Raw genomic sequence first — 21,110 nt, 5'->3', positions numbered from 1 at the left:
ACGTGTGTTTTTGGTGAAATCAACCTATCTTCTCCAGCTGATAACTAAAGAACGGAAAATGATATCAATAAACTTATTTTTGCAGATGATAGAAGAGAGTCTCATCGTTCTTTGTGCGTGTTCGGTGTTTACATAGTAATATCACACAATATTCTGTGGGCCTCGAGAAATCACTGAAAACGCTCTGAAACTCTGGCACTGGGAGCGTCCGTTCTCCAAAAGTGGCTGGTAAAAGGACGTACACCTTCCAGAAAAGAGACAACTTATAATTGATTCCAGCTGAGCCCTGTGATTACACAGGTGGTGCCCCAGGTTTATCCTTATTAAGGATAAAAACATTTGATAATTAATAATTTCATAAAATATTAATAATTTCGGATTATTAATATTTTATCTTGCTCACCTGAATTTAATCCAAATAACGAGCACAACAATAGGGCCTACTGCATTAATGAATGAAAAGTGTTTTTATTGAAAGTTCTTGTCATCCTATTATTTTATATTCACTTGTCATGATGATTTTGATGGCATTTTACCCATCATGTTCTTTTTTGTATTCTTTTCTGGCTTCAACAAGATTATGTAACATTTTGGGATAAATATACAGATTAGCAGTGCAAAACTGGAGGCCACAATTGCAAATATCTCCACAGCAACACTGAACTTCCCTGGAGAGCTGACATACGCAGGGATAAAGGTGATCCAGACTGCACAGAATATCAGCATGCTGAAGGTGATAAACTTGGCTTCATTGAAATTATCAGGCAGGTTCCGAGCCAAAAAAGCTAGAAAGAAACATAACATAGCCAGGACCCCTATATACCCCAATACAGCCCAGAAGCCTACAGCTGAGCCTAATGCACATTCTAAGATGATTTTGTCTTTAAAGTGTTTAAAATTCTGGAAAGGAAAAGGAGGAGAGATAGTTAGCCAAAGTACGCAAATCAGGACTTGTATGAGAGTGAAAGCCAGAACACTGAGTCTCTGCTGAGCAGGGCCAAACCATTTCATGATATTACTCCCTGGAAGTGTAGCCCTGAAGGCCAGTAACACCACTATAGTTTTCCCCAGAACACAAGACATGCAGAGGACAAAGGTGATCCCAAATGCTGTGTGTCGCAGCATGCAGGACCACTCAGAGGGCTGGCCGATGAAGGTCAGAGAACACAGGAAACACAGGGACAAGGAGAAGAGCAGCAGGAAGCTCAGCTCAGAGTTGTTGGCCTTGACTATGGGGCTGTTCCTGTATCTGAAGAAGATGAAAGCCACCATAGCAGTCATGCAAGTTCCTAACAGGGCCGCCGCTGTGAGCAGTGCCCCCATAATCTCTTCATATGATAGAAACTCTGTGTCCTTCTTCTCACAGTCATCTCCTTTCTCGTTTGACCAGAATTCAGGATGGCATCGCTCACAGGTGATGGAATCTACAAGTTAAAATCAAAACAGATATTAGATTTCCTGAGTCGCTCTCTTATTTTCCCACGGCGGTGGCAGCAGGACAGGCCGGGGTCAGAAGATGCCAAAGTCAGGACACTCACTCAGTCACTCATAGACATTTAGGGAAGGGGGCGGGGCTAGGGAATAGGGAATAGGAGCCGTAGCGAGGGATAGGTAGGTGTCGAGTCGGGGTTTGACTGGTGGGTAGGGGGAGTGGCGAGGGGGGTGTGGGTGGTGGGAGGGGGCGTGGTCAGGAAACGGTGTGGGACTAGGGAAGAGGGGCCGTAGCTAGAGATAGGAAGGTCGTAGAGTCGGGATTCTAGGGGTGGGGTGGTGGGAGGTGTTGGGGAGCAAGGAAGGGGGTGGGGCTATGAAAAAAACGGCCGGAGCTAGGGATAAACTAGAACGACCGCACCGCGGATATATGAGCAGTCGAAATCCATGTGTCCATTGCCTATTTCCATTTAATTGAAATTGTTTTATTTATTCAACCAAAAAGTTGCAAAATCTTTAAAATCTGTGTGTTCATAAATTCAATCTGAACATTTGATCTCCGATCTGGAGAGAGCATCACAGACATTACTACAAAAATCTAACAAATAAAATATGATGCAATACTATTTATTAAAATATCCAGCATTATGTAAGGATGTAAATGCTGCTATCACTGCCAATACCAACATTGAATCAGGAAATTGTAAAAAATAAAGCAAGACAGACATTGGCTGCTCTGGGCGTTATCTCTCTTCTAGATGGAATGTTGAAAATATATCAGTCAAATGTTTTATATATCAGTTTTATTTGCAAATCAAACCAAGGTAAGTGAGATAAAATGTGTAAGATAATGTTCATGTCTAGTGTTACGGATCGTTAGGTGAGAGTAGGCAGTATCCCATTAACTCAAATATGATAATGTTTACCTATGTATTTATGGCTGTCTGATCATTGAATGTTGTTGAATTGCCTGGTGGAATTATGAAACTGTGACTTTAAGAAGGCTTCACAGGGCGACCTTTGCCGCTTGCTTCTGGAGGGAAGTGCTTCCGGGGTGAGAAGGACAGTATTCACGAGGAGAACGACGGGCTAGCAGGAGCTACCCTATGTTCTATGTGTTGTATTAAGCGTCATGTGATACGTGTGTTTTACGTATGTATGTTTTTTCAGCTGAATTCAATGGTCAATGGCCTAATCTTCTTGTAATCTTTGTCCATTCATCTTACAGTAGCCGGTGTGATGATAAGGTACCCCTAGACAAGAGTTTAATTGAGCAGCTGGAAGCCGACAGCCGACGTGTGACACTAGCAATAATTAAGAAATATATTTACTTAAAGGGATAGTTCACATTTTTGAAAGTCTAGCCTATTTGCTACTTACTAATGATGATGTTGGTAGAGTTCTTTCTCAGCACAATCGATCCTAAATCTAATCAGTTCAGAAATAGGTTCTGTAAGGGCCTGTGTACCTGCCTGGTATAGGTTCCACACAGCTCTTATGAATCTTTGGAAGAGTATAACAAACAGGGTGTTTCTGTAGCATAAACGTATTCATCCTGACAGATCCTTCACCCCCCACAAGCTTTTTAGTAGAAATGGGTAAGCTGATCCTCAACATCCTTGAAAATGCTTATTATTTACAATGTCAAGGTGTAAGTATGGGGAGTACCTGCTCTCCTAATTATGCTAACCTCTTTATGGATAGGTTTGAAGAAGACTTTGTCTATCACAACAACCCTTTTTGTTCCTTGTTAAAATGCTGGTTACGTTTTATTGATGATATATTTTCATTTTCACTGGGTCACTTGCTCAACTTGAGGAATTCAAGGTATACATCAATTCTAGAATGCCCTCTTTAAAAATTTCACTAGAATTCAGTCTTGAGTCTGTATCCTTTCTGGATGTTTGTGTAAACAAGTCTGAACAACTCATGACCAAGGTAGGGTTTACCCTTTCTGACGAAGATCCTTGGGATCGAAACGTTAATAAATTGACCAGGAGCCTTTAAAATCCAGTGTGCGGACTCTATTTGTTTTTCTAGGGTTTACCCTTTAGCCAGTTTTTACGAATAAAGAGGATCTGCAGTACTGACATTTCTTTTGAAGAACAGGCTTCTGAACTCTGTTCACGATTCAGAGCTAAGGGTTACAGTACTACTGACCTTGATAACAGCCTCCAGAAAGTTAGAAATATGAAGCGACATGACTTGTTGCCACCCAAAACTTCCTCTCATGATTTTAATATTGTTTGTGCTACAACCTTCTCTCCTGTTTCCCAGGAAATAAAAAAGTGTGTCTTGAAACATTGGCACATCTTGTGTGGTGACCCCCAAGTAGGCCATGTCTACACTAAGCCTCCCATTTTTGCTCACAAACGAGCAAGGAACATAAGGGACATGTTAGTCAGAGCTGACTGTCATACACGTCCTTCACACTTTTTGTCTAATGTATCGAATGGTAATTTTCCTTGTTCCAATTGTGTGCAATGTAACGCCATGATCAGGGGTCAGTTTTTTCTACACCCACACTCTGGTAAAAAGTTCTTTATCAAGAGCAGAATCTCATATAAAACTAAATTTGTTGTGTATCTTTTGAAGTGCCCGTGTGGCTTATGTTATGTGGGTAAGACCAGAAGGCATTTAAAAGTCTGCAACTCTAAACACAAAAGTAAGATAAGGAACAAGGATGAAAAGTCCCCAGTAGCAAGGCACTTTAATTCTGCCGGCCATTATGTGTCTTCTCTTAGGTTCCAGGGCATTGAAACTGTAGCACATTTTAAAATAGGTGGTGATAGGGACAGAGATCTGTTACAGAGAGAAGCTTTTTGGATTCAAACTCTGCAGATGAAACATCCTAAAGGCCTTAGAGGAATTACTGCTAGGTTGTTTCCTCTAGTTATTTTTATCATTTTTCTAAATATTTCTATTTTGTACTTTTTCTACATGGCCCTTAGTGTGTATACTTTTGACCTTGTGGGGCATACCTGTCACAGTAGGATTACAGACACAGGGCCTATACCTTGATTCTATTGGTCTAAATAGCTGCAGGTTAGGTTGGCCAGCTTCCCTGGCAGTTTTTTGTCAGATTGTTTTCCTTGGCAGGCACTAGGGGCATCTTTGCAGTGACCTTAGGCGCAAAAAATGGCGTTCAACGCAAAAAAACACGCCTTGCGCCTGCCTCGGGAAGATAGCAACATGGTTTTAGGCCCCGAAACGCGCTTTACGTCGAAGAGGCGTGGCACAGTGCCATAATAGGCCAGAATGGGCGTTTCGGCATTGAATACCGGCCTAACGATATCTTCCCTCCTGGCGTTAATTTAGCGCTTAGCGCTTTTCAAAACCAGGCCTTATTCAGTGCGCCGGTGATATTGTAATTGCGCGGAGCTCTCCTCTGCCATCTCACACTCTCTCCCCCTCTCTCTCTCACTCCCTCTCTCTCGTGCGTCAGACAGGCACAAAGACCAATGAACCAAAAAAATCATAGTTTTGAGCCCCTGTCATTCAGAGGCTGTTCTCTCCCCCTCTCTCTCTCTCTCACTCCCTCTCTCGCGCAGCACAAAGACCGATGGAAAAAAAGCTGTTCTCTCCCCCCCTCTCTCTCTCTCACTCCCTCAAATCTCCCAGCATGCATTGAGGCTAATACATTTCGAGAAGAAATATCAACCAAATCAGCCTAAATTGCTTAAAGTGGTAGATAGAAATAATGTTTCTGTTCACACAACATGCAATTCTCGAACATTTCAATATTGACCAAAATAAAACATAGACATCCAAACACAACCCTTTGTGAAACATCGTCGCTGTTGTGCCAGGACCTCGAATGTCCCTTTTTTCACTTTTTTACTTTTTGTCATAAATCAGTGCCATTGGTCACCCTTCACGTCTCTGTGTGGTTTTTATCAAATGCAACCAATGGAAAAGCATTAAAACGAGCTTGTGAGTAAATCTCGTAACGCCATTCGCCCTCAATCTGTCAGTCAAACCTCGAAATTCGTCCCCTACCTCCATCTGTACCCCCCCCATGCAGGACAGTAAACCCGGAAAAGTCACAGGGCAGACGTGCTGTGTATTTCTCATATCGTTTTGACTAATCCTGGCTTCCTCTGACGTTAATAGATCAATCAAATGTTTTCCAGTTATTCCTAGGCTGCAAACTTGTTTTAACATACAAATCGGAGTGTTTTCTGATGAGAATAAAGTAACATTAATGCTACGTTATGTCAGACTGTTCTCATCCCAATGCCCAAGCCCGGCCATGAGAGGCGAGGAGGGCTGCTGCGCGCGCCCCCGCGGCCCGGAGCTTGGGGCTCGTGCATGAGCATACGACTCTCTCCCGCCTGACTGGCCTGGGAGAGAGTGCTTCCGACTCGGACTGATAATATAAACAACATCATATGAGCTTATCCAGGTAAGATATTAATAAAGTAATGACACATTCAGCGGGAAACTAACTATAATTAAGACATGTGCCAACTTTGACGACGTTTGGTTCAGTATTTTAAGAGCAAACAGGTTTTTTTAATTTCCTGAAAAGTTGCTGTTTTGGAGATTCGAGGTCCTGGAACGACAGCGACGATATGTAACCTACTGTAGGTGGTATATATATCCCACGCAGATATAACGTGATTTAGATGAGAGACAGCCGCAACACGGCTGTACTGTGATGTCCGCTCCGCTCCAACAAGACTTGGCTTACTTCACATTTACTTTTACAATAAAAACACATTTACGCAATGACTTTACATAATGTAGGCTATATTTATGTGTATCATCTGCAGCACTGGAGAAGAAAAGGTAGCGAGAGAAAACGATATCATTCTAATCTGGACAAACTTTCACCAATCTAATCTCATCATGACAAAGGCCACATAGGGATAGGCTATATTTTTCTAGCCAATGCGTTTAGAACATTCTTTTCACTTTGATCTTGCTATAGTGTAGCGTATTTACATGCTTGCAGTATTTAAACTGCAGTTAGATTGGTTTGAGAAGCATAATAATATGGAATATTATATATGAGACAGACGGGAATGAAACAGGGAGGGGGGGAGCTCAGAGCGCTTCGGTCGGCTTTTCTGACCAGACTGGATCGCTCTGTGGAATTGGAGCTTAAAAGGGAAGCTTGTGATGCATTTACTGCACTTCTCCAATGAGCAGGTAGTGCATAATTTTACGCTTAAAAGGCGTGGTTATAATGCTTAAGGGCCTGTGTCCACCTAGCGTTTTTTTCCGACGTTAAACGCTGGGAATGCGCTGGGGAATGCTGATCCCAGCGCACAATATACAAGGAAGCAGTCTGCAAGTAACGTTAGTTCAGCTTGATAGCTGACAGCTAGCAAGCTAACAACACAGGTAGGCTACGCTATTAAAAGCAGTAAGCACAACACTCACCAGAAATATTAAGTGTCTAGCCGATCTGCTCCCACAATTGAGCCGTTCTGTCTCTGTTGCGATAGTTTTTCCATATGATTAGTTACCAGAAAAGGAGCAGCCGACACCAGCGTCTTTCTGAAAAGTTAAAATATTTTCAGCTGGAAGCGCTGGGAGTCGGCGCACAAAAACGCCGAAAAAAGACGCTGGGCGCTCTGCACTTTCTCTACACGTCCGTGTGCGCTCGCATACGCTCTCCCCGCATTGGAAACAATTGAAAATAGACGCCGGAGCTGATGAAAAGACGCTAGGTGGACACAGGCCCTTAGGCCGCGTGTAGCGCCGACACCAAAATATCGAGTGGGCCGATCCACGCCCACTAATCTGCGCTGCGCCGGGCGCTGGGCGCAGTTAATAGGCCGATGCAAGATAGAGACCTAGGTTGCTTTTTTAACCTTTTATTTTTTGTGTGCAATTCAAGGGTGGTCATGCTTTCAGGGAGCGATGTGAGAGCATGTCTGAGTGAGGTTTCTATAATTGTATGTATTTCTATGGTAAGATTTTGTATATTCTTTAAGTGTCGTATTATGTATACATGACATGTATTTTGTAACAGTATTTTCATGTCCTTCTCTAACACGTGGGCTTACACATGTACGCATTTCCTGTATAGACCTTTATTGAATTATTGATTCTACTTCCGGTCTGTATGTATTTAGTCATCATTCCCGCCTTACACAACACAACGCTGATGAAGGCTTGACGCTGAAACATTCGGTGTGTGCCGTCCCAGGTGACTTATTACATTTCTGAAATGACATTTTGGAGTGCTGGCCTGGTTCTTCTATTAGTCTTGTGACTTTGTCACCCTAATGGCACTCGAGTTGTGAGTGTGCTCGCATTCGGTGAGTCTGAGTACACGAGTCACAACATGTACTGTACATGTGAGTGTTTCTGGTGCTGCTGGATTGTGTATTTTGGGCGACTAAACAGGAGTAGGCAAAAGCACCATAGACTGCCATTGTAGTGCTAGCTAAGTAGCAGTGAGGGCTCTACCACTGTTTGTAATGCACACACATTGTAGATAATAGCATCCACATTCTACAATATCGGCAATATGTCAAATAGGCGAATCTCCAACAATTTTGACGTATCCCTTTAACCGCGCTAATCATGCATATCTCTCACCCGGAGCCTCAGTGTGCGTGTGGTGCCATCTTTATGCACAAACAGGAGCAGCTGCCTAGATGGCGAGGCATGCTCTCTTTCTCTCTCTCACATGCTCTCTCTCACGCGTGTGCACTCCCTGTCTCTGTCAGTCTCTCTTGCGCAAAATGCAGGACATCGGTTGGTCTTTTTGGAAGGAAAAGCAGTAGCCGGCACTACTTTCCAAACATGGAAAACATTGACCTCTTTTCGTTCCAAAAAAACAGATTATGTGTATTTTGGATTAATATTTCATCGTGTGGTGAGTACCCGAAGCACAACATGTATTTTGGCACCGTGAGATGTATGTTTTGGCAGATTTTGAACAGCTGTACCATTAGCCTCCATTCTAGTCCAAGTGGACACTTGAGCCACATGTGATGAAATTCCGTCAAGGCGTTCCTGACATATCGCATTAATGAGCTAGAAAATGACATTTGTAAGGTCACAGTAGGGCTGTCTTCTAAAAGTCGACGATTTGATCATCAGTCGAGAGACCCCTGAGTCAACGGATTTTCCTCAAGTCTTGTGGATTTTCCTCAAGTCGAGCATCGAACATCGTCATGTTTATTTTCTCTCCCTCCCCTCCAGTCAGAGTGGTGTGCTGTGCTCTTAACTCATTGGCTGCCAGCCATTTCTGGAAAACGGATGCTCCCAGTGCCAGCCCTTTCATAGCGTTTTCAGTGATTTCTCAAGACCCACAGAATATTGTGTGATATTACTATGTAAACACCGAACACACCCAAAGAACGATGAGACTCTCTTGTATCATCAGCAAAAAAAAGTTTATTTGTATCATTTTCCGTTCTTTAGTTATCAGCAGTATTAGATAGGTTGGTTTCACCAGAAACAGATGTTTCAAACTAGAACTGGAAATAATGAGGCTTTTGTGAAATGAAGCATTTCAAGCCCATCACTGATTCTGAAGCTAATATTTTCTGATGTAGTGACACCTCAAATATCTGAACAGTAATTTCCTTCAATAAAACAGCAAAAACAAAAGAATTTTGATGGCAAAATAATATTTTTTAGCTGCAACCAGCAGCGCTGGCCCCTGCGTGCGCAGACCCTACACCTTCTTGCTGGTCTTGATTTACTGCTGGTGGGCATCAGGTATTCCAGCTTGTGTTTGCCAATCTGTCCATCGAGCCTGCTGTCTGGGTCGGTGTTGTATGGTGCCCTGCGTGCCCCACCCCCCTCAACTGCAAACTCCTCCTCCGTGGGAGTGTCCCTGGTGGCTCTCTGCTGCACGTTTGCTCTGAACTTTCTGCTGCACGTTTCAAAGTGCGCTGCACCCAGCGTCTATTTTCAGAGCGCTCCGCCGTTTTTGTGCGCCGGCTCCCAGCTCTCCCAGCTGAGAATAATTTAACTTTTCAGAAAGACGCTGGTGTCGGGTGCTCCTTTTCTGGCAACTAATCATATGGAGAAACTATCGCAACAGAGACAGAAAGGCTCAATTGTGGGAGCAGATTGGCTGCTGTTCACAGCTAACGTTACAGCATGCATCGGTTTCCGTTTCCCCACGGCTTCTTCTACTCTTTTTTCTCATCTTTCTCTAATCCGGAGAGCACTGTCGCCACCTAATGGGTCCGTAAAATAGCTTATACACCTTCAAAATCCCCCATATTTTTACAGGAGATGCATCAGGCTTTGATCCACGTCCCACCGTCAAAAAACGCAATTGACGTCCAATGGCAGCCTACGTTACTATTTGAATTGACGTCTTTAGACGTCAATGGCAGCCAATGAGTTAACATACTGAACACAACGTCGTCAAAGTTGGCAAGTCTTAATTATAGTTATAGGATAAGCTCAAATTATGTTGTTTATGTTATCAGTCCGACTTGCAAGCACTCTCTGCTGGCCGAGCAGTGGGATTCCCACTGTCTCCCATTGCCCAGAGAGGGGATGAGAAGAGGGTGAGATAACGTCATGTTAACGTTACTTTATTCTCGTCAGAAACCACTTCGATTTGCATGTTTAAACAAGTTTGCAGCCTAGGTATAACTCAAAAACATTTTATTGATCTATCCACATCACAGCCAGAACGATATCAGAATACACAGCGCGTCCGCCCGTGTGTCTTTTCCGGGTATAGCGTCCTCCTTGCTGGGGAGGTACAGACGGAGAGCAGGATAAAGCTAGGTTTGAGTGACAGATTGAGGGTGAATGCCATTACGAGAATTACTCACACGCTTGTTTTAATGCTTTTCCATGGGTTGCATTTTGTAAAACCCACACAGTCAGAGACGTGCAGCGTTATTACGGAACCCACCACAGTTTTGGGCAGGCCATGCCCTGTGCCCGCCTACACAGCAGTTAAGCGCCGGGATTGGCCATGCTCCGTGAGCCAATGGGACGAGTATTTATTTTGACAAGCTGTGGCTTCCTTGAAAACTTGCGTGAAGGGTGACCAGTGGCATTGATTCATGACACGATGCTTTGTCTGTCCCCCCATCTAAATTGATGTTATTTCTTATTTAGACTTATTTAGGTCTTATTAGTCTTCAGAAGAACTGTAGCCTATTGGACATGTCATTTAAAAGCAGTGGCAATGTCCTTTACACTTTAATTTGTTTATTCATGTAGGCTACATGTTGTTGTTTTAATGTTTAAAGGGTGACATAAAAAAATAGGCTAAGAGCCTAATTTAAAAAATAAATATGTCTCATTCATTATCCCGACGTCGAGTTGCCACAATTGACTGTTAATGTGGTCAAATAATCACAGAAGATATTCTAAAATTATATATATATATATATATATATATATATATATATATATATATATATATATATATATATATATATATATATATATATTCAGTATATATATATATATATATATATATATATATAGACTGTCCAATATTCGTATTGGACAGTCAAATCTGAGTCGACTGGCAGAATCCTGAGTCAAGGACAGCCCTAGGTCACAGTGACCTTTGACCACCAAAATCTAATCAGTTCATTCTTGAGTCCAATGGATGTTTGAGCCAAATGTGACGAAATTCAGTCAAGGCGTTCCTGAGATATCACGTTAACGAGCTAGAAAATGGAGTTTGTGAGGTCACAGTGACCTTGAACTTTGACCACCAAAATGTAATCACTTCATCCTTGAGTCCAAGTGGACGTTTGAGCCAAATGTGACGAAATTCTGTCAAGGTGTTCATGAGATATCGCCGGCGGAGGCATAAAAATGTATGATGGATGTTAGTTATTCGTTATCTACAACTAATTTCCATGGTGTTTACATCATAATCACATAATGCGTCTTGTTGAGGTCTTCTTGAGTCCCCCCCCACTCCAGGCACCTTATCACTAGACTAGTACACTTGTTTGATAACTATAATAGGGCCTCCACTGAGAAGATCAGAGAGGCATGGCAGGACGAACTTGGTGTTGATCTATCGCAGATTATATGGGACAAGAGTTTGTCTATGGTCCAGTCTTGTTCAGTTAACAGTAGACACCAGCTGATCCAATTCAAAGTTACTCACCATCTTTACTATTCCAAATCGAAATTGCACAAGATCTACCCATGTGTCTCTCCACTGTGCGATAGGTGCCAGGTGTTAGAGGGTACATTGTCACATGCTTTTTGGCTTTGCCCTTTGATATCTGGATTCTGGGCCAAAGTTTTCGACTGGTATTCCAAGGCCTACAGAGTAACTCTTAAGCCGGAGGCAGAACTTGCCATTTTTGGCTGATTCCTCATTACTTCTTCCCATGGCTGTGCAGCAGTCCCTGACACAGGGGATGGTTGTTGCCAAAAGACTTATTTTGAAAGACTGGAAGTCCCCCTCTCCACCCTCCTTTCAGCTGTGGCTGACAGACATGGTCTCAGTGGTGCGCATGTAGAGACTTAGGTCTCTGAGGACTAACTCGATTGGAAAATTCTCAACCATCTGGGATCCGTTTGGTCAGAAATGGGTAACTCGTCATTTGTAATTTGTATATTGTTGCACACATGTTTTACATAGGTTGAAAGCACTATGTTGTAATGTTTTTTGTTTTTTTTGGTCTCCTATTTTGTTTGTTTTTTGTTTTTGTTTTTTTTTCTCTTTTCTGTCTCAGTTTGAATTTGTTTACTTGCTTTCTTGTTGTTGTTTTGTTTTGTTTTTGTCTTTTGTTGTTGTTTTGTTTTTAATTATTTAAAACAAATATGTATCATAAACTGGATATGGGACTAAGTTTACGGGGGTGGGAGAAAATGTTTCCTTTCAGATTGAACACTCGCAGTCGGACACTGTCAGATTGTATGTAACTTGCTTAAAGATTATTTGTTTTGGGTTCTGTCCCGTCTGCAGTTATACTGTTAAACTAATGTCTGAAAACGAAACAATAAACAAAATATATACTCATAATCACATAATGCAACTCAACCATTTTCTATGAATCAGAACAAGACTTCACAGTACTCCCAAATTTTATATTCAAGTGCACTGATGATGAACTCCTTTATTACTATAATTGTATTGTATATAAACATATAAATACTGGTATTATATTTGAATATTTATTTGATTGCTGATATTGAATTTACTTGATCCATTAAATAATACTAGAGTACCTGTGGTGTTGCTGACTTCTCCCTCTGCACATGGTATACAGTCATAGCAGCAGACTGGCTTTCCTTTCTGGAGGACCTTACGGGTTCCTGGGGGACAGCTCTCACTGCACACTGACACAGGCACCTGCATGAACAAAAAGCAGTATGAGAGACACTTTGATATGCTGTTGTCTTTATAGGTCACCATTTGGAATTCTGATGAAATTGACATTACGATACAATAATCCCATTCCATGAGTGATCATACGGTATTAAAGAAGAATTAAAAAAAAAATACACCCTGGACCTTATTTGCATCTTTAAATATGATGTTTAAGTCACCCTGACAACTTCGGTTTGATTAGCAGCAGCAGAAACGATAATCAGTTTGAACTGCAACCTGAAAACGAGGAAAATGGGGCATCTGAAATGATTGTATTTATGTCAAAAGCTTATTCCGACAGACAGCGGCTCATTATGCTTATTATATAATAGAAAGAACATGAATTAGTGATGTAACGTATCCCCGTGCTGCCGACAGCCTGCTCTGTTTGGTGTCCGTCACATAGATAGCACCTCCCGCTTTATCTCCCGCTGCTATTTGTAATCCATATGGCCTTATTCCATACGAGCGGCAATTGAATTGAAATGAATCGTCCATAATCTTGAAATCAGATCATATGGGCTATGCTAGGCTGGCTGCTACACAACAGACTGAGTCAACTCTGACCTGCCCAGGATGTGCTTCAGAAGAAGAAGATAAGTGCTTCTGTTTGGTAACAGAAGAAGAAGAGAAAACCACAGATGAAGAAGAGAAGCACTGATTATCGTTTCTGCTGATGCAAATCAAAGTCGTCAGGGTGACTTAAAGATCACATTTAAAGCTGGAAGTAAGTTCCAGGGTGTAAAAAAGAAAACAGAATTCTCCTTTAACCTGTTCTGAGTTCTGTGCCCAAATTAAGGACTTAGTGTGCAGATTTAGCTGTTTTTCTGCAGGTAAAGATGTGTCGTAAAGACCAACGGTCACAAACTCCACACTGCCATTTTCGTCCGGCTGCCAGTTTATGATTTCATACTTTGCTGCTGGGTCTCCATTCTCATCAAAGTAAACGTTCTCCCCCTCCTTTGTCTTGAACTGAACCTTTTTTATGTGCTGCAAAATCTAAGCAGATTGATATTCAGGATCAGGATCAGGATATACTTTATTGTCCCTGAGAGGAAATTTGCCTTGGACAACATATTACTTTACTTATTCCATTAAATGTAAACCACCTTGTAAGCTCTGCAGAATGATGAACATGCAAGAATTTATTAAACAATACTATTAAAAATAAAATAAAAAGGCAAAAAAAGAAAAGAAAATCTGTGAAGCACATGATGTAACTATCATTCTGCCTTCAGTGATCAACTCACCGTGAATGGATCTGGCTGTACCTTGTTGGCACATATTTCTTTACAGCCAAGAATACTATGCAGTGCGTGAGCCACAGCATACACTGCTTTATAGACATTGTTAAAGATGGGCATGTATGACATATCAGTGAAACTGTTTTGCTGCACAGACAGATCTTCAGACCCTGTACAGTATCTCTGATTCCCTCCTGAGCCCTTCGTCTGCTTGAACTTACAATCAAACATTGTCTCCCAGAATTCTGTGAACAATTCATGACTAGATGAATTGAGTGACTTTACATCCAAAATGAACTCTCTCATGCCTGTGACATGGGCCTTGGGGATGTTCAGCCCTATAGCACCATCTAGGATGTGATGTCCATTCATAGTTACAATGTCGGGATCAACGATCCAGGCCTCACTGCCAACCCACTGGTACCCAGTCAGGTTGTGGGGGGCCATCTCATTTATTAGTATTTCCAAATCAGGGGTATTGAGGAAAGCGACAATCACCTGGGAAGTGGAAGCTTTGATAATGTCAATTATTGGCAGTATTTTTTCTGGTGGATCTGTTCTAAATAAGGATACAGAGTACTCTAGACAGATGCCCAGCTTTTGGGCTGTCTCTGTGAATATGGCCATGCCATTGTTGCCATAATCATCATTGCTTCTAATTGCCCCGACCCAAGTCCAGCCAAAGTGCTTGACCAACTGGGAAAGACCTCTGCTCTGGTGGAAGTCACTGGGTATTGTTCTGAGGAAGGATGGGTACCGGACTTTGTCACTGAGACAAGCACAGGTGGCCCAGTGGCTGATCTAGGGAGTAGAAAGAAATGATATTGCCAAGATGAGATTGCAAATTATAAAACAATGTACACAGGAAAACATAGAGCACATCACATTAGCAGTAATGCTCTTAAAACTGCATTTACTGTAAGCAGTCAGACAATTTGCAGTATAATAATTACTGTATCATCACCAAGGAAATTAAACAAAATAAATAGATCAAACTGTGGCCCAGATCATTACGGTAACCCTTTATTTTACAGGTACCCTAGTTACATATGAACTATTTGTAATTACACATGAACACCAAATGTAATTACACAGTAATTACCAATAGTTCTAAATTATGTTCATATGTAGTTACATTGTAACAGACCTGTAAAATGGAATGAGTCTGTTCAACTGTAGTTCATATGTAGTTACATTGTAACAGACCTGTAAAATGGAGTGAGTCTGTTCAACTGTAGTTCATATGTAGTTACATGGTAACAGACCTGTAAAGTGGAGTGAGACCGTTCAACTGTAGTTCATATGTAGTTACATGGTACCGGACCTGTAAAGTGGAGTGAGTCTGTTCAACTGTAGTTCATATGTAGTTACATGGTACCGGACCTGTAAAGTGGAGTGAATCTTTTCAACTGTAGGTCATATGTAGTTACATGGTACCGGACCTGTAAAGAGGCTCCCGGCTGGGACAGAGATTGCTAAAAGCCAGTGGTGGATTCAAACCACTGAACTTCTGATTGCAAAGCAAGCGGCTTTAACCACTCAGCCACGAGGGCTTTCCAAATTTCCTGGTGGAGTTTAAGAGGATAACTGTATGTCAGTCAGATGTAGTTGCTGTCACTTCATAGCTTTGTTATTATACACAGAGACTTGGGGGAAAATATTGATACTTTATTTAGTTGTAGGTATGATTTTGTCCAGAATTCCAATACAAAAATTATAATAAAAGTATTGTAGATATAGAGGTAACAGTGAAACTATAATCAAAATAGCCATTCTTCTACATTCTAATTGTTAGCCTTTTGTAAATGAGTCATTTCCCCATCAATTTCCCAATTTCTCAATTTGTTGGGGACCCAGTCGAAGCCCCTCAAAGACCCCTTTGGTCAGCAGCAGACCCAAGTCTATAAATCCCCTAATCCGAATAAGGGGGGAACTCCCCCCTATTTGCTAAATAAATTGTATGCACTGTGCTCTAGAAACATTTAGTTATATTTAAAGATTTTAAATAAAAAAATACATTTTCTGAATTGTGGTGTAAATAGTCCCATGAGCCATTTACAGCTCATGGGGGGGGGGGGGGGGGGGGAGCTGACACAGTCACACTGCAGAAATGCATTGACATTAATCAATATTGCCTGTCTTTCAAGCTACAACTAAGTATCAACATTTTCCCCCAAGTCTATGCTTATAATAACAAAGATAGGAAGTGACAACTACATCTGACTGACATACAGTTATCCTCCCAAACTCCACTAAGGGAGTTGGAAAGCCCTTGTGGCTGAGTGGTTAAAGCCGCCAGCTTTGCAATCTGAAGTTCAGTGGTTCGAATCCCCCACTGGCTTTTAGCAATCTCTGTCCCAGGCCAGAGCTTCTTTACAGGTCCGGTGCCATGTAACTACATATGAACTACAGTTAAATAGACTCACTCCACTTTACAGGTCTGTTACCATGTAACTACATATGAACTACATTACAGTTGAATAGACTCACTCCACTTTACAGGTCCGGTACCATGTAACTACATATGAACTACAGTTGAATAGACTCACTCCACTTTACAGGTCCATTACAATGTAACTACATATGAACTACAGTTGAATATACTCACTCCACTTTACAGGTCTGTTACCATGTAACTACATATGAACTACAGTTGAACAGACTCACTCCATTTTACAGGTCCGTTACAATGTAACTACATATGAACTACAGTTGAACAGACTCACTCCATTTTACAGGTCTGTTACAATGTAACTACATATGAACATCATTTATAACTATTGGTAATTACTGTGTAATTACATTTGGTGTTCATGTGTAATTACAAATAGTTCATATGTAACTAGGGTACCTGTAAAATAAAGGGTTACCATCATTACAGTACATGATTGTACTTTAAGTGTAAAAAAGAAAACACCGACCAATGGGATATGAAAAGGTCCAATGACAGTGGATATAGCCATGGAAGTAGAGGAGTAGCCCACTCCTATAATGGCCTGCACTTGGGCTGGTCTGGTGCAGGGTGCCATGGAGGCTGTGGATATATCCTCATCACTATTAGCCAAGGCCAGTGCCACCCTTACTCCCTTTGGAATGGAGGCACATGAATCATAGATCTTGTAGCCCAGAAAGATGCCAGGCAGCAAGTATGTGCTGTTGTTAATCTCCTCAATGGCAAAGAGCATAGCTTGAGCAAACTGGAACGCTGGGAGATACAAACTTGACCCAAACAGTTATAAACAGTTGGTGTTATAGCCAGTATGTCTTACAAATGAAACAAGCAGTTGGTGTTATAGTCTGTATGTCTTCGAAATGAAACAAAATTAAAAGTGAAAATTATATGAGTAAACATTTATTTCACAACTCAGCGTGACAACCTTTTTTAATTCATTTTGTATCTACCCACTCAGTTCTTCTAATCTTCTACAGTATCTAACTTATGTCAAACAGCTTGCTTGATTTACCTTGTGCATTGCAGTGGTGGTGGTCTGTACATGTAGGTGTCCTGTCTGTCTTTCCAGCTGTCGTGGAAACCAAAGATTCCACCTAAAATAATGTCTCCATTCTTAGACAGCTGGGGGATCTCCGGCTCCTTTATCTGCCGACACACCGGCTCCTCAGCCCCAGAGAGAGATGCCACCAGCAGCAGCTGCAGAAGGGCCCAACCCTGCTCTGTCCACCTTTGGGTCGAGATCATACTAAAGACCAAGAGTGATATGACTATTCAGCACAAAATTGTGATGCAAATTTTTACCCACCTGTCAATCACAACAACAGATGTGTACACATCAGAAGCAAATTTCAGTAACATCATCCCTGGTCCGGAAAAATAAACGCTGCAAATTAATCGCACAAGAAGAAAAAAAAGGATGTGTATAAGGACCTTAAGAGACAAACGGCAGGGCAGCAGCAGGTGTGCCCTAACAGGAGCAGAGCAGAGCTTGCATCAGTATTTATAGATATTAAAGCATGCCACATACTGTAGTAATGGACAGTGATGTTCCATAGCTCCACAGGGAGGCCAGGACAGAGGAGGGAGGTGCAAAACTGGAAAGTTCTTAATGAGTTTTGGCTGTATCTTATGAGTAGTAGCCTATTCAGTCGCATACAATTTAGGGATGGGCAATGAATTTCATTTTTTTGAATAATTGTTTTTATTATCAAGATCAACTTTTATTATTGAAAGTCGAAAATAGTTAGATAGTATTTTTATTTATTATTTTCATCTTTACGGCACCTGTCTCTTTAAGAGTGACATGTGTGTCCCAGATCTGTATATATAGAAGAGTCGCGACATCTCCATTCACTCCAATGGACCAGTTTTTTACTCTCAAGAGTTCCCGGAAGTAAGGTTCTGGATTAAGCAGCGCTGTCGAGTTGCAGCAAAATGGACTATTTGTGATGTACCTTGAAAGGGTCATACTGTATATGGAGCACCAGAAGGGTCATTTGGAATGTAATACAGTGTTTCCTTAATTATTATCTAATTGTACAATTAAAAAGAGTAATTCCAAAAATAATTCACAAATGAAGTATTAATCCATCAATAAATACTTCAATTTGAAAAGGGATTTTCAAAATCACCTAATCTAAATGTAATATTGATGCATCACATCTTACCTATAAGGGGTCATCCCTATGTTCCCCGGGTCCTATGTTCCCCGGGTCCTATGTTCCCCGTTTTTCCCAAATGGTGTCCACCCGCTATGCCGACCACCCGCAATGCCGACCTTAGGTTTAGGCGTGGGGGTGGGAGCAGGGGTGAAAGTGGTTTGAATTTCTTGCAGGAACTATAGGCTACTACCCCAACCTTCATCGTTTCATATTGTTCTCCTCCCACCCCCATGCATCCCTGAACACACACATCCAATTTTTAATGCCTGTATGGTGTCGAAATTAGAAACACTTGACAATATGTATAGTAAATTATTTATTTAAACATTATAACAGACTCATAACAGACTCTCCTATGTGGACTATTATGTGATTCCAACTGTCCTTTTTGACCAAAACATTTACCACACACTGAACAATTAAATTGTTTCTCTCCTGTGTGAACTATCATGCGTCTCTTCAAGTCTCCTTTTATGGCAAAACATTTACCACACACTGAACAATTAAATTGTTTCTATCCTGGGAAGTCATCCTGGAGCAACTTCCCAACACCTGACTTCACTCCCAGCATGACACTGGCCCCATCACTGCAAAATCCAATGAGGACTTCCCTCAGCAACTCAACAGTGAAGCCGTTCTTAAGCAAGCAACCCATAATCTGTTACTTGATATGAGCAGCACACATACTATCCAGCTCAACCAGGTCCAATGGAAAGGCAATGGGCTCCATGTCTCCATCAACACTAGCCTTCAGAAACACAATGAGTGTTGATTTGTGCCCGACACTGGTCGACTCATCAGCCAATACTGTGATTTTACTCTTGGCCTCGATTATCTTTTTCAGAAGTTCCTTTTTCATCTGTGATGACACATGCTCAATTATATCAACACAGACTGTTTTGCTGTGCAAAACACGCCCTAAGCTAACAGCATTTACTTGCTGCAGGTCAATCAGACTCTCAAAGTCTGTGAAAGGCTTGTCATTCTTGGCCACATAGTATGCTGTCATGAATACTTTGGCAGTAGACTCAAATGCAGACTCCTGACTACTGGCGTTCATGTTCAGAAGTATGTCTTTATCTGCTGTCTGAAGGATCTTGACAGCTTCAGTATGCGCTGCGGAGTTCCTGTGCTCATGGATCTTTTTCCGCAGTGATGAAAGCTGTGTTTCCCTTGAATGACCACATGCGGCTATCTTTCCCTCAGCCCACTGAGTAGCTATGTTGACCCCACGGGATGCCATGACACCCAGATCTTTTACATCATGGCATGGGCTACAGCCTAGCCTTCCATTTTCAGCATGCAGCCATTCATTTTTCTCCTTGAACTGTTTATACTGTTCTTCTTTCCATACATTAGGGTAAGCAGTAGGTGTTAGGATGACGTCATCATTCCTACTTTGACGTCGTCATTCCTACTATGATGTCATCGATCACTGATGATGTCATGATTCATAAGTGTCTTTCATGCCTTTCGCTGATGATGTCATAACACAGGTGATGTCATATTTGGATCTATAAGGGCCTGTTCCTGCAGGTCCTGGCCAGTGATTCATAGACTCACATCAAGGATCACATCAATATCTGCAACCGTTCCCCAACCTCGAACAAGTGCAGACTCAGCTATCAAGTTCCACAACACCCAGCTTCATCAACTACCCGCGAATAGATCCACATGTCTAACACCGATCCTGACAGTATGAATCACTCCAAAGCGGATCTAGCGGACACACTTCCGCCAGTCAAGGAGGAAGCTCCCGAGACCCCAGTTTCCCCGCCGGCCACGTCAGGTGGTCCACCAGGCGACACCTTCCAAACAGCACTGATTTCTACTATTTCTGACCTGGGCGCGCGACTCGCGGAGACGCGACGGGAGCAGGCGCTCTTCGCGAACATCCTTCGGGACGTGCTCGACGGCCAGAGGGAGGCAGCTTTCAAGGCTTCCCAAGCCGATGATCGGCACGCCCTCCTGGTTGGCCGGCTGGCTCGTCTCGACGGGCTAGGCCCCCAGGGCGTCATTCCGCAGTCTCCTGCCCCTCCTGCCCCAGCTTCTGAGCGATCAGTCGCCCCAGCCCAGGCACTGAAGGTTTCCAGTGCAGCCATACCTCCAACTCCTCTAACTCCTCTTGCTCCCACTGTGCCTGCATCGCAGCGACTGGTCGTACCCCTGCTAGATGCTGCTGAGTATGGAGACGATTTCCAGGGGAGGCTCGCCGGTTTTCTGCGGGCCGAAGGCATGGCGGAGGAGGACCTCCGAAGAGTTTCCAGGGCGGCCATGCTCCCTGCTGCGCCCATGCCTGAACCCCACATTCCCTCGCCCACTAAGTACTCTGGGGACCCCAATTCTTGCCGTCAGTTCCTAACCCAGTGCCAGTTGGCGTTTAGCGCTCAGCCTATACGATATGCCGCCGAAGGGGCGAAGATAGCGTTCCTGGCCAACCTGTTGGAGGGTCCTCCGCTCAGGTTGTTCAATGCTCTCTTCGAGCAAGGCTCCCCGCTTGCCTCATCCTTTGCTGCTTGTCTGGCGAACTCCGG

The 21,110-nt window shown here is 42.5% G+C and overlaps 1 protein-coding gene across 1 annotated transcript; it reads right to left on the bottom strand.

Moving 5' to 3' along the window:
• Positions 1-510: 510 nt before the first annotated feature.
• Positions 511-19,636, bottom strand: LOC310789193 (extracellular calcium-sensing receptor-like; the record flags this gene model as incomplete). Its single annotated transcript, XM_083650780.1, has 7 exons — positions 511-1,424; positions 12,577-12,700; positions 13,490-13,717; positions 13,969-14,763; positions 16,884-17,167; positions 19,264-19,435; positions 19,514-19,636. The coding sequence occupies 7 exons, from the start codon at positions 19,634-19,636 to the stop codon at positions 511-513; spliced, it is 2,640 nt and encodes an 879-aa protein (XP_083506906.1).
• Positions 19,637-21,110: the final 1,474 nt, after the last annotated feature.

Source organism: Poromitra crassiceps (genome assembly GCF_964638095.1).
Source record: "Poromitra crassiceps genome assembly, chromosome: 14".
Lineage (NCBI taxonomy): Eukaryota > Metazoa > Chordata > Actinopteri > Beryciformes > Melamphaidae > Poromitra > Poromitra crassiceps.
The sequence above is the reverse complement of the archived record's forward strand: the minus strand, read 5'-3'. Positions and strand labels throughout refer to the sequence as shown.